The following is a 27258-nucleotide window of genomic DNA, read 5'->3' as shown; positions in this document are numbered from 1 at the left end:
CTGTATATCATGGAGTAAACAGACTGTGATATGGGTTCTAGTCCTGAATTTTCCGTAAACTGGTGGTGACCTTAGCCAAGTCATTCAACCTCACCGAGCCTAAGATGCTTCTTTGTAAAATGAGGTGTTTTTCATTTTTGTTACTTTGTTTTGTTTTAGCTAGCAGATCCACATTCAGGATTCCTCTCAAATTCTGTGGCTCTGTACCTCTTACAGCCACCTAGGAGTATTTCTCTTACACCTTTCTCTTTATCCGCCCCTCTTTCAGAATGCCTTCGTGGGTAGGACTGACTTTCTACATAATTTGCTTTTGTGGGGTAGTGGACGCAGGATAGTATTGAACAAGTGAGAACAGATCATACATTTGGGCTTGGATCAAAGCTCACATATGTGGAGAAGTCGTCGAGGAGTAGGAAAATTCTAGCTATATGCCTGAAATTCCCTTAGACAGCTTCTCAAACTGGGGTGTATATACCCACAGGGGCACACAGAGGTGTGCCAGTGAATATAGGAATACCCTTCCTTCTGGAATAAGATTCTACTCAAAGATTTGAGGAGAACAAATAGACTTTGGTATTAAAACAAATATGGACATATTATGAATAAAAGATAAAAGTCATATGACATCTTAATATAAAAGGGGAAACCTGGGGTGGACAGCCTTGGGCACACTGCAATGTGAGAGGAAACAGGGCTTTTACTTCTGTCCTTGGGTCATTTGAAAAATAATTGCCTTATGGGTCTTTTGAGATATGTGCCCTTTAATAGGGAAAAGGTGTTAAGTTATTCAGGGGGGGCATTCCTGCCAAATAATGGAGATATGTGAAAAATCCAGTTTCACCCATTAGGAGAGTTTAAAGAGGGTCCTGAGGTTGCAAAGGAGCCAGGTTGAACAAGAGTCCCATTTCCACAGCCCAACTCAGTTATACAGTCTTGCTTAGGATCCTGGCTAAACGCTGGGGCTGAACTGACCCAAACATCTGGGAGATCTCTCACCTTTTCTCTGACCTCCAGTAGCACTTCCTGTTTGAGCCCTAGCTCTGGTACCTACCAGACCAGTATACTTTCTCATTTATACAGCTTCTCAGGCAGAGTGAGGGAGGTAGTGTGAATTAAGAGACAGCACATGATCAAGAGACAAGGCCTTGCTTGCCATGTGACTTTTGGTAACTATCTGAAATCTCCCTGGTCCCCCATTTGCTCTGCTATTAAATGGTCCAATGTAACACCTGCTGTGCCTACTGGACAGGTAGGACTGTGTGCGGGGCATATGGATTTGCAATGTAAAAGCATTTTGTAAATCATTGAACAAAAATCAGTTATTATTAACTAAGACCCCAAAGGGAAGGAGGTATATCTCTCACTTCATCTCTCTATTCCCCTCAACCTCTAACTTTTGCCTACTTGGTTCTGATAACTGTTAATGATAAAGATCATGAAATGCTGTCCCCAGGCTGACCCTGGGAACACTCTAATTCTGTCCTTCTCCCCTACCCCCCTCCTTTCCTCCTCTTCTGGCATCCCCCCCCCCCCCCCCCCCCCCCGCCCATGTGCTCCCACACTGCTCTTTCTTCCTGCCGCCCCTTCCAGAGAATTCCAGTATTAAGAGGATGCTTAAAGAGTCTGTGTAATGCATATGAATGAACTGCTGGAGGGATTTCAGGCATCAGCAGGGAGAGTTTTATGGCAATGCCGTTTTTGTGGGGAAATGAACTGGTGTCATGCTGGAAACTTTCTTCCTGAAATAAAAATGCCCAAACAGAATTCTGGAATTTTTTTTTTAGGAGAAATCAACAGCCTAGCCTAAATGTTTCCCTATGTAATAACGAAGAAATATTTTCATTGAACTCTTTGCTTAAGTCACCATACAACTTCCTACCATTTCTGCTGGGTTTGGCGTGAAGGCCAGCCTGCTTCACAGCCGACATCCCTGAGGGAAATACCAGGAAAGGGCGAGGAGGAGGAAAGGGCAGGTTCAGAACGTATTGGATTGAGAGACTCTGGCTGAACAGTAACTTTACTAGGCCATTCCCCTCAGAGCTGCCTGCGCCTCAGAGTGGAGTGGCCTTTCCTTAAGCAGAAACGTTCTTGGGCCTCTTCCTAATTTTCCCCTTCAAAATGCACGAGTTGTGCAAGGAAAATCCACATTCCACACTAACAAGGCAAGGGTTATAACCAGAACTTGGTTTCTTACAGGCAATATTTTCATCTGTTGTTTCATTTTAGTTTTTTTTTTAAGTAAGCTTTTGTGGTGAGAAGTCGTCAGAGTAATAAAGAAGGATGGGAGAATGTGGCATGGAAACTTCCTTTTCCTTTTTTTCCCCCAAAGTGCAGGGATTGGGGGTGGTTGGGGGGGACCTATCCCCAAGTCCTCACATCACTCCAGGGCCAAAAGAGCAGATCTGGAAGCAAGAAAGGCCACTAACCCGGAGCCAGGAGCAGAAGGGCCAGCCCCGGGTCACGGATGAACCTGAACGGAACCGCCCCTGCCTCCCAGCCCCCGCGCCTCCCCGACCGGCACGTGGCGAGGGCGCTCGGTTTCCACGCAGAGGGGTGGGAGGGCGGCCCTCCGCTCACAGGGCGCCCAGGGCGCGCTAAAGAACCATCGTCCTGGCTGGGGGTCTGTGCTTCCCGGGCTGTATGGACACGCCGAAGAGAAAGACCACGCTGCACCGCCTCCCTTTCTAAGGAGTTCCAGCGATCTTCCTGGCGGGGACGGGAGGTCACGGGCAGGGACGGGCCCCGGCGACCACGCAGCCAGAGGCCCCGGAGGCTTCGTGCCCGCGACGGCCGAGGCAGGAGCCGCCGCCGCTTCCACGGGCGCGCGCGGGGCCAGCACGTGCCCCTCCCGTTGCCCCGGGAGACGGGCGGGGCTTTGTTCTCAAACCGCGGCCGGTCCCACCGAGCGCCGCGGGCGTCGCGGGCGGGGGTGCGCGGGCTGGGCCTGGTGAGCTGCGCGCCGCCGCCGGGCCGCTCCCTGCCGCCCGCCCCCCGCCGCCCGCCGCGGTGGTACAGCCCGGACCCCAGGCCGCGGGGTGAGCGAGCCGCCGGGAGCAGGGGCGGCTGCGGCCGGGGAGGAGGTGGGATGCCGGCGCCGGGCGGCCCGGGGCGGGGCGGGGTTTCGGCCGAGGAGGTCCAGGGAGAATGGCTCGAGGAAGGGCCGCTGGCCTCAGTTTCCCCGTTGTGCGTCCACCTCTTGGCTGCTGTCTGACTCCCCACCCCGTGCCCTCTAGGCTCCTTTGCCCCTGGCTGTCCCCTGGGAGACCCTGAAACTGCCCACCCTCTTCTTTTGGTTTGTCCACGTCGGACGCGACGGGCCGGGCCTCAGACCCCCCTTAGCGGGTGGAGGGCCCCGCGACCGATGCCAACAGCGCGCCCCTTCTCCCCAACCCAGATTCCATCAGCAACATGCCGGACGTCGAGGAGAAGGTGCCCCTGCAGGACCCTGGCGACGCCGAGAGCGGGGCCTGTGAGCCCGAAACGTCGGTACCGACCCAGGGAGACAAGAGCGGCCCCGAGGACCACCCTCCCCGTAGGTCCAGCCCCGCTGGCCCCGTCGCCCTCGGGGGTGCTTAGCTGGTCAGGTCAGCCGGCTGCCGCGGGCTCCAGCGCCACGTGAAGGGCCCGCAGCTCTCTCTCCCCACTCCCCTCCTCTTGCGGTCTGCCCCTCTCCTTACCTCCTCCCGCCCGATCTCTAGGCCCCCACTGACCGGGAGGTCTTTTTGGTCCTGGAGCAAGAGGTGACCCGAGTGTCCTTACTTGGTTCTGACAGGATCTGAGGCTGAGTCAGTTCAAAGCCATCTTTGTTATTCTCGTATTTTGAATTTGTAGGTGGAAATAGCAGACGCCTGGGGTAGATTTTAAGGAACCCAAATGATCTCAGACGGGAATTGCATTTTCTCGGTGCTTCGTTGACTTCAAGAAGTAATGCTGCCCGGGGCTCAGAGTCCTCGGCTCTAGACTGTAGTGGATGTTCTTTCATGTTCCTATTGGGGCGCAAGGTCTGTTCCTCACTTCGGTTGGTCTGATGCCACTGGGACTCGTCCTGCATTTCTCTGATGATGATCTTCAGAGAATTTAACCAGTTTTCAATCTGAAGACCTAGCCACATGGCAACACACCTGAGTTAAAGTCTTGAAGCTTGCAATGGGAAAAAATTAGTTCAAGGTCCTGCTTACGAAGGTGAATTACGTTTGTTTCTCTGGTAGCCACGTGGGGTCGCTGCTGGCTAACAGAATGGCTGCGAAGCCGCAAGTTGGATACTTGGGAGACGTGAACCTGCTGTGGGGTGAACGTCAATTTTTTGTAAATACAATTTAAATTCTTGAGGTGGCTATTTAAATGAATCCGTATGTAAAACAACTCTGTAAAATGAATAATCAAGTTCCTCTTTTAAAAAGTAAATTTGAAATTTTATATATTAGATCGACTTGGTTAAGTTACTTACTATATTATCTTGAAAGTTTCTTTGTCCTTGGGTTCTGGATTTTTAAAATCTCCTTTAGTTGCATGTTTCCTGTGATTCCTCTTGCCTAGTGTCATGGTGCTTGTGCGCAGCGGCACAGTCTTGTCGGAGCAGGCTGTGAACTTTGCTTTGTTGCAGGCGGAAGGTGTTTGTGTAGACTGTTTCCCTCTGTCCTTGAGTGCTGCTAGAGCTCAGTGTCCCTTTGAATATTTTCTCTTAGCTCTCATTTCGCATCAGTGAATGAGTGGTGAGTCTGTTTACATATTTAACTGCGTTTTGCCTTTTTGGCTGGAACTGGAGACTTCAGAGAAGCCGCAAAAATAAAGGGAACTTCAGCGATCCACTTACGGTTCATTTCACCTTTGTTTACCTAAGTGGGGACTCGGTGACTTTTTGGTAAATTCTACCATTACGTTTTCCCCGTAACTTTTTATTTTGAAATATTTCAAATTTGTTGAGAAGTCAAAAAAAAAAAAAATGCAGTGAATGCCCACCTTGTTAACGTTCTGCCACATTGCTCTTTCCCTCTTTCTGTATATATACACGTATTTTTTTCTTCCTTACTCAAAGTAAGTTAGAGTCATGACGACCTCTAAAAATGTCATCACATGTCTTCTAAGAACAAAGGCATTCTCCAGGGTAACCTCTTCTCTACAATAACTTTATTTTTCCTTTTTACGTTTTTAAGTCTTTTTACTTATGGAAAACTGCATTTACAAAAGTAGAGAGATTAGTATAGCGAACCCCCGTTTACTCGTCGTTCAGCGTCAACAGTTATCAGCTCGTGGCCAATGTTAGTTCCTTTGTATCCCCTCCACATCTTGGAGCCGAATATTTTTCTGTGAACAAATTATGAAGCTTCACTGAAAAAGAGAGAGAAAATCGAATTTATTGTGTGCGACTTTGTTTTATATACCAAGTAATCACTTTAACTGCTATATATGCTTATCATTTGAGAAGGCTGTCAGCCAGGTCTGTACTGAGGACTTAGAACAGTGGTTCCCAAATGCTAGTGCTGGTTTGTGACAAAATTCTTAGCAGTATTGAGCGAAATGAAATAAAGGTATTGTGGTGAGTTTTTCCTAAAGCTAAATTGATTCACTTTACAGGATGACTCTTTATTCTGACAGTATTCCCTTTCTGCTCTTTTGCAGGTTGCATTATCCTTCTTTTATGAAATGATGGTTTTGTTTGCAGTAGAGTGGACTTTTTACTTGTTTGTTTTGCTGTCCGTACTTGGCAAAACAAAATGTTGGCAAATTGTTGTCAGTTGCTCAAGATCTTTTTGGGAAATTTATTAGTGTGTGAAATCCTAAAATCTGGGAACCGTTGCTTTAGAAGACCAAATGATGCTGGCACCAGTCAGTACCATCTGTATGGAGAATTTAACTTTGCTCAGAGGCAGGAAGAGGAGAGTAGAATCATAATACCCTTAGATAAATGTTTATTTTTGCAAATCACAAATTATTGTTTTTTTGCTGCTTTATCTTGCTTTTTTTTTAAAGATTGTATTTTTTCCTTTTTCTCCCCAAAGCCCCCCGGTATATAGTTGTACATTCTTAGTTGTGGGTCCTTCTAGTTGTGGCATGTGGGACGCTGCCTCAGCATGGCTTGATGAGCAGTGCCATGTCTGCGCCCAGGATTCGAACCGACGAAACACTGGGCCGCCTGCAGCGGAGCGCGCGAACTTAACCACTCGGCCACGGGGCCAGCCCTAATTATCTTGCTTTTTTTTTTTTTTTTTAATTATCTTGCTTTTTAAGAGAAAGGTTTTAAATCAGTTTTACTTTCTGTTTTTTGTATAAAATAGCTTCTTAGTCCTCCCTTACCCCCATGCTGGACCACTCCGAGAGGTGCTGTCACGGGTCCTAGAGTTCAGAAAACGTAAATGACTAGAATGGCAGAATGTTTGCGTAAGATCAGTTTGATGAATCTAAATTTGAGGCTTACTCAGTAGAGTGAATCCCTGAATAAACTAGAAATTCAGACTTGTGTGGGTTCACTGTTGTCCACCATAAGTTTTTTTTTGAGGTGTAATTGAGATATTACATTAGTTTCAGATGTACACCATAAGTTCTTTCTGTCACAGGTCTGACAGATACAGTTATCGATGTTTCCAAGCTGAGCAGCGAGACTGGAATGGGTCACGATTTCCATGTGAAAGAGGTTTTCCCTCCAAGCAGGTACAGGCTCTTCTCATTTCCCATCTTATTCATCCCGGCATAGGTATGGAGCACTAATGGCTTCGGACCAGATTTGAAGCATTTCTATTTAATAATGCAATTAGTCAATTGTTTCTCAATACAATGGAAAGAAATACGGTCGTGAATATAAGCCTTAAGAGGTCTCCACAACTTAAACAGAAGAGTAATAAGTTATAATTATTAGTATCAGAGGCTCAAGAAGCAAATGTTATTTAACCAGTGAATAAACCAGAACAATTACTGTTGGAATGTTCACTTTGGGACTCAAGTTGATAACAAAGTATAATTAATTAGGGTGGACTCAGATCTTTTCTGACAGGTGTGGAGGAAGTAGCCTGTAGTAGCCAGCTATTGCTGCATAACAAATTACTTCAAAACTTCGCAGCTAAAACAATGTTCATTATCTCACAGTTTCTGTGGGTCAGAAATATGAGCATGATTTATCTATGGGCGTGGTTCATCTATGGGCATGGTTTATCTGTGGGTGTGATTTAACTATGGGCATGGGTTAACTATGGGCATGGTTTATCTGTGTGCTTCTGGCTCAAGGTCTCTGATGAGGTTGCAGTCAGTCTGCTGACTGTTGGCCAGAGCCTCCCTCAGTTCTTTGCCACATGGACCTCTCCACATAGGGCAGCTCACAACATGGCGGCCTGCTTCCCTCACTCAGGGTGACAGAATAAGAGTGTGAGAGAGGTGCCCCAGATGGAAACCACAGTCTTTCTGTTACCTAATCTCAGAAGTGACAGCCAATCACCTGTACTACATTCTTTTCACTAGAAACCCAGCCCACAGTCCAGGAGATGGCATTACCCCAGGGTGTGCAAACTGGGAATCATAGATCTTTGGGGTCATCTTGTCAGCTGCCTACCACATAGTAGCTGTCATTTACTCTTTTAAATGATCACAGATTAAACAGGCACAGATAAAAAAATTAATTTTCTAATAGTGGTATTTTTAAACTCTTTTTGACCTGGCTCCATAAATCAGCTTAATTTATGAATGAGGATCAGAACCTTGTTGATAAATAATGCTTCCCCAGCCCCATCAAGCTGTATTTTGATTCTTCTTAGTTATATTGACATTGCAATAAATAAATGAGAATCTTTCGTAAGTGTGAATTGAATGGCTCTGCTGGGTTTTTGGCAGTTAAGTGGGTACACTGAGTGTCAGATTTATACGTTTTAAAACAGTTCTAATTTCCCACCAATAGATAAATAATGGCAGCTTGTGATTAGTTGGCTTCCTCAAATGCTTTTGTTATTTGGCATCTTCAGGGAGGCTGTTACTAACGTGCCATCCTCTGTCACGAGTTGCTCCCTTGGTCTTCATGCTCTGGTTTGTCCTTGCCTGGTGCCGTCGGGTCCGCGCCAAGCGCAGCTCCTCTGGGAACAGGTTTTCACCAAAACCCAGATCTCCGAGCACCTCTCCCACTGCTTGTATGTTTGTTGCTGGCGGAAGAGGAGAAAAAATGAAACTGGGAGGGTAAAGATCTACTCAAGGGGTGGTAGGGAGAAAGTTGGGGAGCAGGTAGAGGAGACGAAAGAGGGAGAAGAGAAGTAGAAACCCATCCAGAGCTGGGTTTTCACGTGAGGCAAAATTTATATCAGGAAAAAAGTTGAAATAGAGTTTGAGGTTGCTCATTCTAGGTAATTGGCTTTGCTTTGGGCTCATAGGATGGTGTTAATTACAATTCTAGGTTTCTAAGGGAAATTCCATGTTTGGGCAGTCATTCATCAGGCATTTATTGAGTGCCTATTATACGGTCGCAAAATGCTGAGTGCTGGGGATAGATATAGCTATAGACAAACAAGGCACTGTCTTTGCTGTCAAAAAGCTTTTGGCAGGGAGACCATTGAATAACAGAAAATGACTGATAAGTTCACGCAGCTGTGTGTATAGTGTTTACTGAGAGTGTTCAGCTGCCTGAGGAGGATCAGAGATTTGTCTGCGGGGGAAGGATTCTGCCTACAAAGACTTGAGTTGAATCTTAGAGGGTGAATAGGTGCTTTCCAGGTGGTCTAGGTGGGAACGAATGCTCCCAGCAGAGGAAACGACATGTCAGAGGCACAGAGTAGTGGTAGAATATGGCATGTTCTTTACAAGTAGCTTGGTGTGGTTGAGCACAAAGTGTTATGAGGCAGGAGGAGACGAATCAGAAAGGGAGGCAGAACGATATCAGGAAGGGTCACAGAAGCCATTTATGCTGCTTATATGAGATAAGAAGCTCCTAAAGGACTTTACATGAGCATGACATCATGATCAGAATTGCATTTTAGAAAAGTTATTGATTTTAGAATGAATTGGTGGAGAACGGATTAAAAAGGGACAAGACTGAAGGCAGGGGGACCAGTAAATGGACTATTGCAGTAGTCCGGGTAAGAGATGATGGTAGGAAGGGATGGGTTCCAGAGACATTTAAGAAGCGAAATTTATGGAACTTGGAGAAGGATTGGATAAATAGGATGAGGAGAAAAGAGTTAAGAACAGTTCCAGTACACGCTGGACCATTAGACAGGTTATAGCTGGGTCCCTCTGATGACTGAGATTGCTGTATTGGGAGAGGAACTGGGACTTTCTTATTCATCTTTGTATTGCTTGTTTTTTTGTTTTAGAAGGAGCGTGCATTACTACTGTATCTTTTTTTAAGGGGGCGTGTTTAATTCAAGAAAACCAGTAGCTGTTTGGCAATGATTAGGTACAGCCTGAGAATTTCCAAATGGTTCTTTTTCTTCTTACTGGTCCAGCTCTATAGGTCAGAGGCATCATTTAAATAAACATTCAAAGGAAAATTTATTACTGTAATTTCTTTTTTTAAAAATTAATAGACAATTTTTTAAGAGTAGTCTTAGTTTTACAGGAAAACAAGTGGAAAGTACAGGGAGTTCCCATATGCCCTCTCTTTCCCCGTACACAATTTCCCTATTATTTACATCTTGTGTTAGTGTGGGGCTTTTGTTACCATTGATGATCCAGTATTAATACATTGTTATTAGCTCAAGTCCATAGTTTATATTGGGGTTCACTTTTTGTGTTGTATATCCTATGGGTTTTGAAAAATGTATAATATGTATTCGCCATTACTGTATCACACAGAGTGATTTCACTGCCCTCAGAATCCCCTGTACTCTACCTCTTTGTGCTTCTCTCCCTCCTCCCCAAACCTTTGGCAACCACTGATCTTTTTACTGTCCCCATAAGTTTCCAGAATGTTCTATAGGTGGAATCATACAGTATGTATGCCGTCATACAGCATACAAATGTAGCCTTTTCAGATTGACTTCTTTCACGTAACAGTATTCATTTAAGACTCCTCCATTTCTTTTGGGGGCTTAAACATCCCAATAAAAAACGGGTAAAGATCTGAACAGACACCTCACCAGTGAAGGTACACACATAAAATAAGCATGCAAGAAGACATTCGACATCACTTATGATTAGAGACAGAATTTTATGGTTTTTGTACTTATATTGAGGTTGTTGGTCCATTTTGATTTAATTTTTGTATATTGTGTGAGTTAGGGTCTAATTTCGTTCTTGTGGAAATTCATTTGATCATCATTCGTAAAGAGACTGCTATAAACCTCTGTGTACAGGTTTTTGTGTGGACATAAGTTTTCAACTCATTTGAGTAACTACCAAAGAGGACAACTGCTGAATTGTATGGCAAGGGCGTGTTTGGTTTTGTAAGAAATGCCAAGCTGTCTTCCAGAGTGGCTGGACCATTTTGCATTCCCACGAGCAATGAGTGCAAGTTCCTGCTGCTCCACAGCCTCACCAGCATTTGGTGTTGTCAGTGTTCTGGATTTTGGCCTTTCTAACAGGCGTGTAGGGGTGTCTCATTGTTATTTTAATCTGCAATTCCCTGATGACAAATGAGGTGGAACATCTTTTCATATGCTTCTTTTCCATCTGTATATCTACTTTGCTGAGGTGTCCAGATCGTTCTCATTTCAAAATTGGGTTGTTTGTTTTCTTATTGTTGAGTTTTAAGAGTTCTTTGTATATTTTGGATACTAGTCCTTTATCAGATAGGTGCTTTGCAAAAAGTCTCTGGCTTGTCTTTTCATTCTCCTAAGAGTGTCTCTCACAGAGCAGAAGTTTTCAATTTAGTGAAGTCCAGCTTACCAGTTTTTTCTTTCATGGACCTTGCTTTTGATGTTGTATCTAAAAGGTCATTGCCAAACCCAGGGTCACTGAGATTTTCTCCTATGTGGTCTTCTAGAAGTTTCATGCTTTACTTTTAGGTCTGTGATCCATTTGTGGACGGTATAAGGTCTGACTAGATTCCTTTTTTTTCATGTGGATGGCCAGTTGTTCCAGCACCATTTGTTGAAAAGACTATCCTTTATAAATTAAATTGCCTTTGCTGCTTCTGTTTTTTTTTAAGGGGAAAAAAAGACTGATCTTTCTGGCTTCCGACTGGCTACATGGTAGGGCCACTGAGAGACTGGGAATACGGGAGGAAGGTTTGGAGGGGGAAAATAGTGAATTCAGTTTTAGACCTGCTGGTCTGGAAATACCTGTGGATATTCAGGTGTTATCCAAGAAGGAAAATCCTTTCCTATATTTTAGGACTAGTATAAGAAAATAGAAGATGATTTGGTTCATTGCTATATGTGTATATAAATGGAACTAAGTCGCATATTATCTAGGCTAGATGCAAAATCAGTGCTAAGTCAGCTTGGCCCGGCCTCCACTCAGGGCTCCTCCTGCTGCAGAGGGAAGGCTGCTCTGGAACCAAGAGGAGCCCTTCAGAGAGGTTTTACTGATGCCCTTGACATCCAGGTCTAACCCCCACTTGTTCAACTCTGCTGCAGTCCAAGCACAGTTCCTAGCTTTTCCCTGTCAATGTAATGGTGTTTTATCATATCAAATGCTGTTTCTTTGGGGCTTAGGAGAAAATGACCTTATAATAGTTTTTGGATGAAAAAAGTAATTACCTCATTTATCCCTCTTACAGTCTGGAGGGCAAGGTCAAGGAGACAATGCACAATGCCTTTTGGGACCATCTTAAGGAGCAACTGTCAGCTACTCCCCCAGACTTCAGCTGTGCTCTTGAACTTCTGAAAGAAATAAAAGAGGTGAGTGACGTGACCACCTTTTCATTTGTGTCTGTAAAATTCCTGGGCATCCCCAGCTCGCTGGAGTGTCAGTGACTAGCAAATCCTAACTGAACATGGTCCGTGAGTCAGCCAGAGTCTAGTTAGTAGACGGAAATCACACAGTAGTTTCAACAAGGAAGTTTTAATATAAAAATTATTATAATGTAGAACTGGAGAAACAAGGACTTTGGGCTAGTAAGAAGGAAAGAGAACTCTAAAGACCACTAGAATATCAGAGAGAAGGAGAATCCACCATACCTCCATGGCTGAGATAGAACACCAAGGACTCGTTTGAGAGGGTGTAGCCGTGCCAGGGGAAGTTGCTGGCCTTTGCATGCTGCTGACCACTGTGCACTGCAGGAGTCTGGCACTGGAGAAGCTGCTCAGGCTGCAGGAGCCTGCCAAGTATGCATTCTACGATCAGGATGGAAAGCCGTGGTCTTTTGCAATGTCCTTCTCGTATGTGGTAGACACTCCTAAGGTGACCCCCAATGATCCACACCCCAATGATCCTCTCTCTTTGAGTGTGGATGAGAGCTGTACTTGTCTCTAACCCATAGAATATGGCAAAGGTGATGGGCTGTCACTCCCAAGAATACATTTCGTTATGTCAGACTCCATCTTAGCAGATTGGGGAGGGAGACTCTCCTGCTGGCCTTGGAGAAGCAGATGGGTATGTTGAGAACTGCCTATGGGGAGGGCCACACGGCAAGGAAATGCAGGTGGCCTCCAGAACCTGAGGGCAGCATCCACCCAGCAGCCAGTGAGAAGCTGGGGCCTTCAAGTATACAGCTGTGAGGAAGTGAATTCTGCCAGCAGTTTGAGTGAGCTTGGTACCAGCTTCTTCTCCAGCAGTCACACTTCCACATGAGAATGCAGCCCCTGAGATCATGAGACCTTGATTGCAGCCTTGTGAGACCCTGAACAGAGGACTCAGTTAAATTGTGCCTGGACTCCTGACCCACAGAAACTGTGAGATAATAAATGCGGTTTTAAGCCTCTAAATTTATGGTAATTTGTTGTGCAGCACAGAAAACTAATTAATGTGCCTTCTACAGATGAAGCTTAAAATTGTGTCACAGGGTAAAGGAAAAGTATTTAAAGAACTTACTTCATTTTCTCAGAGCAGAGAAAAGAAGGATGGATTTGGAGCCGAGGGACAAATTGGTAAATGTCACGTTCCACGCCTTTGCCTGCTCAGCTTCCATATGCATCATCTACACACATTTGAATTCCTGAAAAGAACTCTATTTCTACCTAATAAGATACAGCTATTGGTCTCACAAGTTCTCATCCTTTCCCCAAAATGAGGAGACCTATGGTCCCAACAGTTATTGTGTCCATTGCTGTCTACGTTGCTCCTCAATGTTCCATCCCACTGAATATCCTGTTACCTAAAGGCTAAATTGTAAAGTTAACTTCCAACAACCTATCTATAAAATAATGGAAGAAGGAGAGAGAAGAAGAAAATAGTTATCATGTACAAATAAACACATGCCTATAACAATCAAAGAAAAAGTTTATAGCCTTTGTTTCTGTAATTGGTCACAAGGCTAGAGTTGATACCTATGACTTCCTTCTACTCTTCATTCCGTTATTTCCCTTGTCTCAGCCAGAGCCTCAGCTGGCTGGGGTTCTTTATCTGGTAGAGTGACCCAAACCTTCGCTGCCAAAGAGTCTGAGTCCTCAAACATTTTGCTTTTGTTGTTTGCTGTGGTTTTCCATTAACCTTTATTATTGGGATGGAAGTACCAAGAGACATCTCAGAGAATCTTCTGGGTTCCAGCACAGTCCTTTTTGCTCACATTGTGTAGCAGCAACCCAGTTTCTCCTTGGTACTGAGGTCAGTTCCTCTAGCCAGTAGAGTAACTCCTTTTTCACCCTGTTGGTTCAGTGGTATAAGGAGACCAAAATGACAAGGTGGCAGTCTCATCTTCTAGTTCATTGGAACCAATGCAAGCATTACCCCACAATCAGCAGAGCCTAAAGTTGGCAGGATGGGAAACAAAAATTCTGCAAGTAGTTTATAAGGAGTAATAGTAAGAAGAACCAGTCTTCCTTCCACTCCTTGATCCCTGGGACCATGTATTTGGGCTTTGGGGAACAGTACCATATCGTGGTCTTTGATTCAAAGCATATATTGCATCTTATAAGGCAGAAGCTTTCCTTTCAGGATATTGTCCCTCAACTAATGCTGTAACTGAGTCCTCAAGAAACCATCCCACTCTTCACTGAAGGCCGGTGGATTCTCAGTGAGGGGTATGTGGGCACGAAGCCATTGCAGCACTTCCTCTGCTGTAAAATGGGTTCCTTGATCAGATTCAGTGCTATGGGGCATGCCAGGACCCAGGACAGTGGGTAAGGCTTTCTGTGAGTTCACAAATGTTGGTGCTGACAGAAGCATTGCAGACAGGAAAGACAAATCCGTCTCCAGAATAGGTGTCCGTTCCGGGGAGGATGAATCTCCGCTCCTTCCACAATGGGAGAGGTCCAGAGCAGCCGTCTGCCACCAGGCGGCTGGCTCGTCCTCCCTCGGGAATGTTCCCATATTAGGGGCTTAGTTGTTTGTGTTTTTTAGGATTTTTTTTTTTTGTGGTAAAATACATAACAAAATGTTTACCATTTTAACCATTATTAAGGGTGATAATTTGGTGGCATTAAGTATATTCACAATGTGGTGCAGCCATCACCGTTATCCATTTCCAGAATGTTTTCATCTTCCCAAACAGAAACTGTACCCCTTAGACAATGACTCCTCACTCCCTTCCTCCTCCGGTGCCTGGTAACCTCTTTTACTTTCTGTCTCTATGAATTTAACTATTCTAGGTACCTCATGGAGGTGGAATCATACAATATTTATCCTTTTGTATTTTTGTCAGGAAGATTGGCCCTGAGCTAATATCTGTGCCAGTCTTCCTCTATGTTATGTGAGATGCCACCACAGTGTGGCTTGATGAGCAGTGCTAGGTCCAAGCCCAGGACCCAAATCTGTGAACCCCTGCCCATCAAAGTGGTGTGTGCAAACTTAACCACTATGCCATTAGGCTCACCCCATTTGTCCTTTTTTTTTTTTCGCTTTTTCTCCCCAAATGCCCCCAGTACATAGTTGTATATTTTAGCTGTGGGTCCTTCTAGTTGTAGCATGTGGGACGCCACCTCAACATGGCCTGATGAGTGGTGCGATGTCTGTGCCCAGGATCTGAACCGGTGAAACCCTGGGCCGCCGAAGCGGGGCTCGCGAACTTGACCACTCAGCCACGGGGCCGGCCCCTGTCGTTTTGTGTATGACAAATTTCACTTTAGCATAACGTAGCAAAATGTTTTCATCCATGTTCTAAGCATATGTCAGAATTTCATTCCTTTTTATGGCCAAATAAAATTCCATTGTATGGCTATACCACGTTTTGTTTATCCATTCATCTGTTGGTGGTCATTTGTGTTTTTTTCACGTTTTTCTGTTGTGAGTAGTGCTGCTATGTTCACTCATGTACAAGTTTTTGTTTGAACACTGGTTTTCCATTCTTTTGGATATATACTCGAGAGTGGAATTGCTGAGTCATATGGCAATTCTATGTTTAATTTGTTGAGAAACCACTAAACTGTTTTCCACAGTGGTGACACCATTTTACATTCCCACTAGTAAGGTACGAGGGTTCCAGTTTCTCCACATTTTCACCAACACTTATTTTCCCTTTTTTTAAAAAAAAAATTATAGCTATCTTAGTGGGTATGAAGTGGAATCTCATTGCGGTTTTGATTTACATCTCTCTAATGGCTAATAATGTTGAGCATTTTTTCATGTGCTCCTTCCCCATTGATGTCATCCACGGAGAAATGTTTACTTAAGTCGTTTGCCCATTTTTAAATTGAGTTGTTTGTCTTTTTGTTAAGTTGTAAGAGTTCTTTGTGTATTCTGGATGACCCTTGTCAGATAAATGATTTGCACATATTTTATTTCATTCCGTGGGTAGTCTCTTCAATTTCTTGATAGTGCCCTTTGCACAAAAATTTTAATTTTGATGAAGTCCAATTTACCTAATTTTGGACTTTGGTTGCTTTTGCTTTTGGTGTCATATCTTGCCAAATCCAAGATTTTGAGGATTTACCCCTATATTTTCTTCTAAGAGTTTCAGAATTTTAGCTCTTATGTTTAAGTCTGTGATCCATTTTGAGTTAAGACTGTCCTTTCCCTTTGTATGATCTTGGCATTGTTTTCAAAAATTGTTTGACCATATTTTATTTTATTTCTGGACTCTGTTCTTTTAGTCTGTACGTCTGTCCTGTACCAGCACATGCATGGTCTCTTATGGGCCGCTTTCACCTGGTGATAGCTTGCTGTGGTGCATGTCCAATCTTATGTCTAGGTAGGTCAGACAACACCCAGTTCCTCATGGGAAGCTCAGGCCACATGGCCACTTAATGTCCTATGGTGAGGTCTTCTGGCCAAGGCCCAGGAGCAAGCCAGAAACTGTTTCTCAAAAGGCAAATAGTTATCTACAGAAGAGGCATAGATCTGCTCCAGAAGCCTAGAGGTCTGTGCTGTGATGCGCCTATCGGTGCTTGCGAGAGGCTCTATACAGCATCCTTACTAGCTGTAGGCACTTCAGGTGTCATTGAACCTGCTGGATCGTGAGGTCCTGATGGGAGAGCGGCATATACAGCAGCCTGAACTTGCTGCAGAGTCTACTCTTGCTCTGGTTCCACTTGAAATTGGCAGCTTGTGAGTGACTGAACGAGTGTTGCAGTAGCAAATTCAAACGTGGTGTATGTTGCCTTGAATAATCCAGAAAGGCCTACAGTGTCGTGCCTCTGTTCTCATGGTGGGCGTTGGAGATACAGGGACTTGTCTCTCACTTTGAGGGGGATAGTGTGACAAGGTCCAGACCACTGAAGCTCTAGCAACTTCTCTGAGGTGACGGGCTGCTGAATCTTTGTGGGGATTGTCTGCCATCCTCTAGTGCGTGTTTTTCTAAGGCATCTAAAGTACTCGCTACTTCCTGCTTGTCACATCCAGTGGACATACGGCCATTGGAGTTTGAACCTCACTCATGGTACCAGTTTTGTGTCAGTCAGGGTCCCATCAGGAGAAGGAAACAGTAGTTTGAACAAAGAGAAGCTGCAGTGCTGTAGGAGCTTGCTGAGGAGGAGCACGCCCGAGCCAGGGAGGAAGACCTCTTCCTCTAGCACCCTCTACCAGCAAAACTCAACCATTATGCTAGCCAGCAAAGGAAAGACACTTAAAGGGCTAGCTCCGTTTTCACGGAGTAGGCACTGAACGGTAGACTTGGAACTGAGAGTCTCCAAACTGATAAACTGGCACAGTTTACCATTTAAATAGATAATATGGAGCAACTTTTATTTGTTTAAGATGAAGCTAGACAGTTGGGATCTTGCTATGACAACTCAGTGTTCCATTCAGTTAAACACATATTCCTTAAACCCCATCCCTCACGCCTCCTGTGTTCTGTATGTTACAGAGTCACAGAGATGCATAAGAGAGTCTCTGTCCACAGGGAACTTATATTTCTGGGTTAATAGGCTATTTCCAGTGACTCTTAACAGTTCCTTCGCCTGCTTCCTCCTTGCCCTTTGAAGTAAGATATTCTCAACACTGCCTTTTAAAATTAAGCGTCCTCATCACCATGTGGTGGTATGTATTTTACATTTGTTGTACCTTGCATTTCTTTTTATCACGCTCCTTGATTTTATTCATCTCTTGATTTCATTCTGCATAGAAAGTGATATACCATTGTTGTACTTGATCCCCTGAAGCCTTAAACTATCACTGGCCCCTAAACAAAGATAAAAAACCTTCTCTAGGGAAAGTAGAGACCTGACTTCTTGATCCTTGAAAGACACCAGCTGGGATGTCTGTGGCTAAAGGTATTGTCCATTAGAGACAGTTTGGGGCTCTACGCAGAGCGCATTTCCTTCTCTGACTTTCTTTCCCGAGCAGATCTTGTTATCACTGCTGTTACCACGCCAGAACCGCCTAAGAAGTGAGATCGAAGACGCTCTGGACGTGGACCTCCTCAAGCAGGAAGCGGAACACGGGGCCCTGAATGTCCCTCATCTCTCTAAGTACATCCTCAACATGATGACTTTGCTGTGTGCCCCAGTTCGGGATGAGGCGGTGCAGAAACTAGAGAGCGTGACAGATCCTGTTCGTTTACTGAGGTATGGAACGTGGCTGCTGTCCCCTGAAATGGCCCTCAGCCCCCCGGCCAGGAAAAGCCCCTGTCTTGGCCAGCTCTTCCCTGTTGAAGACCTGACTGACTCCCCTTGGCTCCTCTCTGGCCTGTTGCTTTTTTTTTCCAAAGATGGCCTTGCAGGGCCTCTGGTTATCCTTAGATTGATCGGGCCCCTGTACAACACCCCACCTCAGAGCACATAATCCTTTCTTCCAAGGAGTTCAAACCTCCCTCTGCCAGGTTTTCTTGCCGCAGTTCACACAGTGTGAGGGGACAGGGATGGAAGGTTATCCTTATTTTATGGCTATAGAAACCGAGGCCCAGAAAGTTAAAAAAAAGAGAAGTGATTAGCCTAGAAATAGCATCAAAAATAGCATCACCTGTAATCCCGCTTCCCAGAGAAAATCGTTAGTGTAGTGGTGTGTTTCCTTTCGCTGACCACCTTTCTTAAGAGACAACCGAATGACCACTGTGGGAGGAAATCTAGCCTGGAGGCTTCAAGGCCCAGAGACTTATCTCTTCCCAGCTCTGCCACTCACTCCCTCCGGCCTTGGGTCCTGGGCCACATGTCGTCTTCCGTAAATTTAGGAGGTGGGACTAAGTTAGTTTTAAAGCTCCTCCTAATTCTACGATTTAACAACTCTGTGTAGGTTCCCCTCTTGCTAGATTCCCTTCCATGGTATAAATACTCTGTTTTCTGCCGTGTCAGAGGGATCTTCCAGGTTCTGGGTCTGATGAAAATGGACATGGTGAACTACACCATCCAGAGCCTTCAGCCCCACCTGCAGGAGCATTCTGTCCAGTATGAACGGGCGAAATTCCAGGAGCTCCTCGACAAGCAGCCTGGTACGTATACCACTCGAGGGCAGGAGTGCGAGGCTAGGACCTTGGGTCTGACTTTTATGGTGTTAGTACTCTGTCTCTTTTTCGGAATAGGAAGTTTCTCCCTCAGGTAGAGGAAAGGAGGAGGACCAGTTATCTAAGACAGAAGGACAACCCCTCCCTACCCCCACCCCCACCAGGCACTTATTTATTGGCCAGGAGTGTATCTTGGAAAGAGCGTTAGTCTTGAAGCCCCAGGGATGCAGACGCACACTCTGTTCCTGTCACAGGCCTCCTGGATCACACCACCAAGTGGCTGACCCAAGCCGCAGCAGACCTCACGGCGCCGCCTCTGCCCGGCCCTGACACTCCCGACTCCTCCGGCGTGGCCAGCCCCTCTCCGAGTGAGCCAGTCGACAGCCCAGAGCCGCTCAGCCCCACAATGGTGCTGTCCCAGGGCTTCCTGAACCTTCTTCTCTGGGACCCTGAAAATGAAGAGTTCCCTGAGGTAGGACGTGGGGAGCATTGCCCTGTTGATTTGTATGCAGGACTTCCGTCAGGACCCTCCTCTCCTGACAGCCTGCTCCTCGCTGCTTCCCCAGACCCTGCAGATGGACAGAGCCCGGCTACAGGAGCTGGAGTCGCAGCTGCACAGGTTAACCGTCCTGGCCTCAGTCTTGCTGGTGGCCAGTAGTTTCTCTGGCAATGTTCTGTTTGGCTCGCCTCAGTTTGTGGACAAGCTGAAACGTGTAACCAAAGCCCTGACAGAGGAGTTTGACTCCAGGTGAGCTGCATAGATTTTTTTTAGGGTAGAAGATGATGTGTGGTATGAGGACACAGGCAGGTAATGAATGATGGCTTACATCCCGCCACAAACCATAGAAAGGCCCTTTGGAACCATCAACAAAGATTGTTGGTGTCTTTCCATAAGTGATCTTGAGGCTTCCGACAAAGAAAAATAAAACTTTCTTCCAAAAAGAGTAGTGTGGAGGATAGTTTGCTACAAAATGATTTGTTATCGTGTTTGCTACAAAGGAGTCATTATCTAGTTGAGTGGATGCCAGTGGTCTGGGCTGATGCCTATGCGGGAGTGGGCCAGCCAGTCAGCTGTGCTGGCTGGAAGCCACCGTGTGTCGGGCATCCTGGCAAAGGGAAAAGAGGACTCAGAAGGCCAGGCTTCTCATTCTAATTGGTGAGAGGAGGACAAATGACCCTGGAAATGTCTAAGCGAGTCTTAAAAAGGTATATACATGTATACACATACCACGGGGCTAAAGAATACTGAGGGGATCCAAAGGTCGACCCAAACCATGTCCAGATTCGATTTTTTGGTTTACCTTGTTTTCGAAGTAGAACATGCTATCGTATATAGAGAATCGTCAGTGTCTCGAGGATAACGGTGAAGGCACTAACCCACCCACCAGGCTGTGCTGCCTCCAGGGCCTGGGGAGAGGACGGGAGGATGGCTGGGAGTCTCCCCGATGGGGCCTGACCTCTGGTGTGGAGCTGCCCTGGCTCTGGGCCTGTGCCAGGGCCGCCTGTGGGTACCAGCTTATGCTCCTTCCTGCTCCAGGCCTGAGGAGGCTATGCTGACCCTGAGTGAACAGGTGTCTCAGGAAATCCATCAAAGCCTCAAGAGCATGGGTCTTGCTCCTCTGAGCAGCGACAACACAGCATCTCTGAAAGGACAGCTCCAGAACATTGCCGCGAAGGAGAACTGTGTCTGCAGTGTCATTGGTGAGCATGCCTGTCGGGTGGTGGGAATGTTGTGGAGAGAGGTGGATCCCAACCCTGGAAGTCAGTTATTGAACCTTTTAACAATAAAAGGCACGATCATTGGGCAAGTCACTGTTTAGGCTTTAGTTTTTTCAAAATGCTGGGTTGAAAATATATCCCTTCTAGTTTAAAGACGGACTCTGTGATTCTAAGGAAGATTTACACCCAGGAGTTCATGACTTCCAGATGTGGCATACTGTCCAACCTGGTAAAGTCGTCCTGGCCTTCTGGGTCATCTTCTGACTGCAGTCCCAGACCTGTGACATCCCCCCCTCATCAAGAAGGAGCTGATGTGGCATTAGGCTGGAGGGCATTCCCGTAGCAGGGACTCCCCTGGCCCCATGTTGGAATGGAGGCTGTGAATTTGGCCTTGCTGTTAACCTCTGCCATCTGCAGGATAAGTCTAAGATCCTCCTGTTATGTTAGGAGCTCACTAGGATCTAACCGATGGATACTTAAGTCACCTTTTGAATAGTCAGAAATTTACTAGCCCACTGATTTTTGATCTTTGCTTTGTCCTTGGGAGCTCGATAGCAGCCCCCTTCCCAAACAAAACAAAACAGAACAAATTTCCTTATCTCCAGGTGAGCAGGTAGGTTAGCGAATATCTCAGTTAACCTGGAACTTGGGTGAGTACACCGCAGGGGCTGTGTTTCTCCCTGAAGGTTGTTTGCCCTTTCTCTTCTCACTGTCTTTTCTTGCTCACAGATCAGCGGATCCATTTGTTCCTCAAATGCTGTTTGGTTCTTGGTGTGCAGCGGTCTCTGTTAGACCTCCCTGGAGGGCTTACTCTCATTGAGGCAGAACTGGCAGAACTGGGCCAAAAGTTTGTCAACCTCACACGTCACAATCAGCAGGTGTTTGGCCCCTACTACATGGAGATCCTAAAAACCCTCATCTCCCCAGCCCAGGCGCTGGAAACAGAAGTGGAGTCTCTCTGATAGGACCTGCTCCAGCCCTGGCACCTTGGACCCAGGAGAGAAGCCCATCGTTTTCCTGGGGTGACATCACCGGTGACCAGCGGAGTTGTGGGCCCTCTTCCCCTCCTGCAGCCGGTACACCTGGGCTCCAGTGATCAAGCATGTAAACACCAGTTGGCCCAACCTTGTTCAATAATAAACTTCTGAACTGCAAGCAAACTTCCGCTCTGCTCCTGCTGCAGCTGTGGCCAGGCCCTGTGCCCTCGGCCCTAGCTAGCTGAGAAGCCAACAGGCCCCCGGTTGTCCTCCACTGGCTAGGTGCTCCCTTCAGCAGACGGAGCTGAGAAGCCAAGACACCCAGGTGCTAGTAGTGTTTTCTCTAAGGGTAAAGCATTTCCCTGAGGGCCCTGAGAACTCTGTGGAATTATCCAAAATGTGACTATAAGGGCTTCACTGGAAGTCAGAAATTTCAGCTCAGGATTGGGCACAATTGAAAGAAGTTATTAGAAACCTCATTTCCAGGACCAAATTTCCTTCAAATGATGCAGTAAGTCAAGAAATAGTAAGAGCCTCAGCTTCCTCTTCTGTTTTCAGGGTCTGAAGCAGTGTGCAAACTGGGGCTGAATGAAATGGATATTGGCTGCTGGCGAGCCTTCTGTTGAGGACAGGTTTCAGAGTTCTTGCAATTTCTCTGAAGTGTCCAGAGTTCAGACTTAGGTCAGTGACTGACTTGGTCGCATTTATCCTTGTTCTCGAGCCGAGTGAGTCTCCTGTATCCTCATCTCTAAGCTTAGCACCCCCCGTTCATCCTGACAGAGTTGATGTGGGCATTCAGAGGTGGACCAGCCTCCATCCTTCTTCCTACTTCCAGTCTGGAACTCTAATTGGCAGTGTGGTTGTGAGCTCATGTTGGCATCACAAGTGAGAGAGGTGCTAGGAAGGACTGGGCTTGTCTCCTGGGATGGCAGAGATCCAACCTGTTGTTCTCAGCCTCACTGCAGCAGACCAGCCCACACCTAGTATGGCCGAAAGGAGGAAAATGTTCCACTTAGATTCGGCCCTTTTTTTTGTAATGGCAAGAGAAAATGGAAATTCACTTGTGTGCTCTCAAGGTGGGGTGGAGAGAAACAATATTCTCACCATTTCAGCAGACGGAGGGAGCTGAATAGAACACAAATCTGGGAGGAACAACAGAAGTGAGATTTGAGTTGCGTTAGCTCGAGGTTTCCTCCTAATTGACCTCCTTTTTAGAGAGTAGAGCCTAGGTGGGTGACACGGCCAGGACAACAGTGTGACTTTTCCTATGACCAGAAAAGCTGGAGGGCCTGGATCGTTCCGTTTCCATTCTTACAGCTAGACCTCCTCAGGGTGGGGAAGCCCAGAAAAAGGGGCGTGTTGAATAAACAGGCTTGCCTAGATGGAGTCTCTGATTTGCGACAATTAACTTGAACTTTTAAAAAATCCACATTTTGGAAGCTTCATTACCTTAGAGGCAGAAGTGCTCTGAAGAGGACCGCCTGGCTGAGGGGTGCAGACACTGGGCTGACAAGAGAACCTTGCTTTGTACTTCATAATTAAAATCTAGAATGATGGATTTCTTAGAAATTTTGAGTTGATTTTCTTGTGCTGACCTAAACAAGGAAAGATAGTGCCATTCAATCCATTCAATACACATAATATAAAACTTACCAGTAGTGACATTTAATACATTCACAATGTTGTGCAACTAACACCACTGTCTAGTTCCGGAACCTTTTCATTACCACGAAAGGCAGTCTCATACTCATTAAGCAGTCACTTCTCATTTTGCCCTCCCCCTAGCTCCTGGCAACACGAATCTGCTTTCTGTTTCAATGGATTTTCTGACTCTAAATACATGGAATCATAGAATACGAGGTCTTTTGCAACTGGCTTCCTTTCACTTAGTATAATATTTTTAAGATTCATTCTGTTGTAGCGTATATTAGTACTTCATTCCTTTTTAAGGTGAAATAATATTCCGTATTAGAATATAATATAAGAATATCCCATTTTATGGCTAAATAGCCGATAACAATACGGCTATCCATTCATCAGTTGATGGACATTTGGTTTGTTATGACCTTTTGGCTTTTGTGAATGGTGCTACTATGAATATTTGTGTACACGGTTTTGTTTGAATACTTGTTTTCAGTGCTTTTGAGTATATTATACCCCGGAGTAGAATTGATGGGTCATATGGTAATTCTATGTTCAATTTATTGAGAAACCACTGAGCCGTTTTCCACAGTGGTTGTCCAGTTTTACATCCCCACCAGCAATGGATGAGGCTTCCAATTTCTCCACATTTTCACCAACACTTGTTTTCTTTTTTTTTTTTTAATTTATAGGCATTTTTTTTCTGCTTTTTCTCCCCAGATCTCCCCAGTACATAGTAAAAATACATATATTTTAGTTGTGGGTCCTTCTAGTTGTGGCATATAAGATGCTGCCTCAACATGGCCTGACAAGTGGTGCCATGTCCACGCCCCAGATCCAAACCAGTGAAACCCCGGGCTGCCGAAGCAGAGCGTGAGATCTTAACCACTTGGCCATGGGTCCAGCCCCTAATTTATAGGCATTTTGATGTGAAGTGGAATCTCACTGTGGTTTTGATTTGCATTTCCCTCGTGCTAGCGATGTTGAACATCTTTTCATGTGCTTAGGGAGCATTTGCATATCTTCTTTGGAGAAATACTATTTTAGTCCTTTGCCCATTTTTGAATTGGGTTGTTCTGGTGTTGAGTTGTAAGAGTTCTTTATATATTTTGGATACTAGACCCTTGTCAGATATGATTTGCAAATATTTTCTCCCATTCTGTGGATAGTCCTTTCACTTTCTTGATAGTGACCTTTGCACAAAAGTTTTAATTTTAATGAAGTCCAGTTTACCAGGGTTTCTTTTTATGGATTGTGCTTTTGGTGTCAAGTCTCAGGACTCTTTGCCTAGCCCTGGATCCTAAAGATTTTCTTCTATGTTTTTTGCTGAGAGTTTTATGTTTTACATTTAAGTTCGTGACCCATTTTGAGTTAATTTTTGTATAAGATGTGAGACTTAGGTTGAGGCCTATATTTTTTGCCTGTGGACATCCAATTGCTCCAGTATCATTTGTTGAAAAGTCTCTTTCCTCCATTGAATTGCTTTTGCACCGAATAAGTTGGGCTTATTTGTCTGGGTCTCCTTCTGGCTTCTCTCTTCTGTTCTACTATCTCTGTGTCTGTCCCTCTGCCATGCCACGCGGTGTTGATTACTGTAGCTATATAATAAGTTTTGAAATTGAGTAGACCAATTCCTCTCACTTTATTCTTCTTTTTCAAAGTTTTTTAAAGCTATTCTAGTTCCTTTGCCTTTTCGTAGACTAATCGTGTCTATATTTACAAAAAACTTTGTGGGATTTTTGATGTCACAAACATGGTATATCTCTCCAGTTAGTTAGATCTCCTTCGAGTTCTTCCATCAGCCTTGTGTAGTTTTCATCATACAAGTCCTGAACATGTGTTGTTAGATTTACCCCTAAGGATTTCTTTTTTTTTTTTTGAGTGATTATAAATGGTGTTTTCACCATTTCACAGCAGGAACCAACCTTGCTGATACCTTGATTTCAGACTTCTAGCCTTCAAATAAAACACATTGAGTGTCCGTTTAAGCCACCCAGTTTGTGCCTTGTTATGGCGGCCCCAGGAAACTAATAAAGTGATATTTACAGGTTCCAGGATGTAGGACCTAGTCTCTTTGGGTGGCCGTCATTCAGCCCACTACCAGGAAGAATGTTTTGTTGACTTTTCCAGCTTCTAGAGACTGTGCACATGCCTTGGCTGGTAGCCCTTTCCTCTGTCACTACCACCTTTGCTGCGTCATCCCTCTTTTCTTACTTTCACCCCCCTGCCTCCCTCTTTTAATAACCCCGTTTTTACATTGGGCCCTTCCAGATAATCCAGGATAATCTCCCCATCTCAAGAGCTTTGATCTAATCACATTTGCAGAGTATTTTTTGCCACATAAGGTAACATATTCACAGGATCTATCAATTAGGATGTGGACATGTTTATGGAGCTATTATTCACCCTCTATTTCCATTTTTCTGAGAGTTTTTATCATGAATGGGTGTTGAATTTTCAATCTTTTTCTGCATCAGTTGATAAAATAATGTGACTTTCCTTCTTTAGCTTGTCATTATGTTGGGTTACATTGATCTTCAAATATTGGCTAGCCTTGCAGTCCTAGAGTGAACGCCACTTGGTTGTGATATACAATTCTTTTTAAATGTATTTGAATGCTATTGGCTATTATTATTATTATTTTTTTTAAAGATTGGCACCTGAGCTAACATCTGTTGCCAATCTTTTTTTCTTTTTCTTCTTCTCCCCAAAGCCCCCCCAGTATATAGTTGTATATTCTAGTTGTAGGTTGTTCTAGTTCTGTTATGTGGGGCGCTGCCTCAGCATGGCTTCATGAGTGGTGCTAGGGGGGCACCCAAGATCCAAACTGGCGAAACCCTGGGTCACCGAAGCGGAGTGCGCAAACTTAGCTGCTCGGCCACAGGGCCGGCACCGTCTATTGGCTGTTATTTGTTAAGGATTTTTTGTGCCTATATTCATGAGGGATATTGGTCGTAGTTTTCTTTTTTTGTACTTTCTTTGTTGGTCTGGGCATCAGGGTAATACTAGCTCACAGAATGAATGAATTAGGAAGTGTTCCTCCTCTTCTGTTTTCTGGAACACATTGTGTAGAATTGGTGTTAATTATTCTTTAAACATTTGATAGAATTCTCCAGTGAAATCATCTGGGCTCAGATTTTTCATTTTTTAATTATGGATTCAGTACTTCTAGTGCTACTCAAATTATCTGTTTCACATTGGGTGAGTTGTGTAAGTTTTTTAAGAAATTGGTTTATTTTGTCTATTGTCAAATTTATGTGTGTAGAGTTGTGATAGTCTCCTCATATTATCCTTTTGATGTCTGCAGGGTCTGTAGTGATAGCCATTGTTTCATTCCTGATAGTATTGGTAATCTATGTCTTCACCTTTTTCTTTGTCAGTTTGGCTATAGGTTTGTTCATTTTATTGATCATTTCATAAAACAGTCTCTTTGTTTCATTGATATTTCCCTATTTTCTGTTTTCATTTCAATTGATTTGTGCTTTTATCTTTATTATTTTCTTCCTTCTCCTTGCTTTGGGTTTATTTTGCTCTTCTTTTTTGAGATTCTTGAGGATAGAGGTACAGATTATTGATTTAAGACTTTTCCTCTTTTCCAATGTATGCATTTACTGCTATGAATTTCCCTCTCAGCACTACTTTACCTTGTCTCACAAATTTTGATATTCATTAAGTTTAATGAATATTTTGATCTCCCTTGAGATGTTCTCTTTGACTCGTGGATTATTTAGAAGTATGTTGTTTATTTCCAAGTGTTTAGAGAATTTCCTGTTGTCTTTCTGTTTCTGATTTCTACTTTGAATCTATTGTGGTTCAAGAACACACTATGTATGATTTTAATTCTTTTAAATTTGTTGAGGTTTGTTTTATGGCCCAGGATGTGGTCTATCTTGGTAGATGTTCTATGGACATTTGAAAAAAAAAATGTGCATTCTGCTGTTGTTGGCCAGAGTGCTCTACAAATGTCAGTGAGATCCTGTTGGTTGATGGTGGTGTCGAGTTCTTCTGTGTCCTCGCTGGTTTTCTCTTTAGTTGTCCTACCAGTTGTTGACAGAGTCTCCAACTATATTTGTTGTATTAGTCTGCCCAGGCTGCCAT

General features: G+C 44.7%; 1 protein-coding gene and 1 long non-coding RNA gene across 15 annotated transcripts in view; one reads left to right on the top strand and one right to left on the bottom strand.

Annotated features, from left to right (window-relative positions):
* Nucleotides 1-23088, top strand: part of TCP11 (t-complex 11) — a 132881-nt gene extending 109793 nt beyond the window's left edge. For 3 of the 14 annotated variants that reach the window (XM_070585908.1, XM_070585919.1, XM_070585920.1), the window contains 7 exons: nucleotides 11633-11753; nucleotides 17731-17951; nucleotides 18675-18811; nucleotides 19078-19295; nucleotides 19390-19571; nucleotides 20361-20524; nucleotides 21272-23088. In XM_070585908.1, coding sequence (XP_070442009.1) covers nucleotides 11633-11753; nucleotides 17731-17951; nucleotides 18675-18811; nucleotides 19078-19295; nucleotides 19390-19571; nucleotides 20361-20524; nucleotides 21272-21504 — 1276 coding nt within the window. In that variant the 3' untranslated portion in view covers nucleotides 21505-23088. Of the gene's footprint in view, nucleotides 1-2863; nucleotides 3184-3394; nucleotides 3533-6554; nucleotides 6649-11632; nucleotides 11754-17730; nucleotides 17952-18674; nucleotides 18812-19077; nucleotides 19296-19389; nucleotides 19572-20360; nucleotides 20525-21271 lie in introns of those variants that run through there. The other 11 variants (XM_070585911.1, XM_070585909.1, XM_070585917.1 and 8 more) reach the window with 9 other exon arrangements.
* On the bottom strand, nucleotides 5106-15737 carry LOC139077490 (uncharacterized). The gene is made up of 2 exons (XR_011530062.1): nucleotides 11613-15737; nucleotides 5106-5328 (listed from the first exon to the last, which is right to left on the bottom strand). It is a non-coding gene; the product is annotated as an uncharacterized lncRNA (long non-coding RNA).
* Nucleotides 23089-27258: the final 4170 nt, after the last annotated feature.

The sequence above is a fragment of the Equus przewalskii genome, chromosome 19 (assembly GCF_037783145.1).
Source record: "Equus przewalskii isolate Varuska chromosome 19, EquPr2, whole genome shotgun sequence".
Classification (NCBI taxonomy): domain Eukaryota; kingdom Metazoa; phylum Chordata; class Mammalia; order Perissodactyla; family Equidae; genus Equus; species Equus przewalskii.
This window is presented reverse-complemented; position numbering and strand designations above follow the sequence as displayed.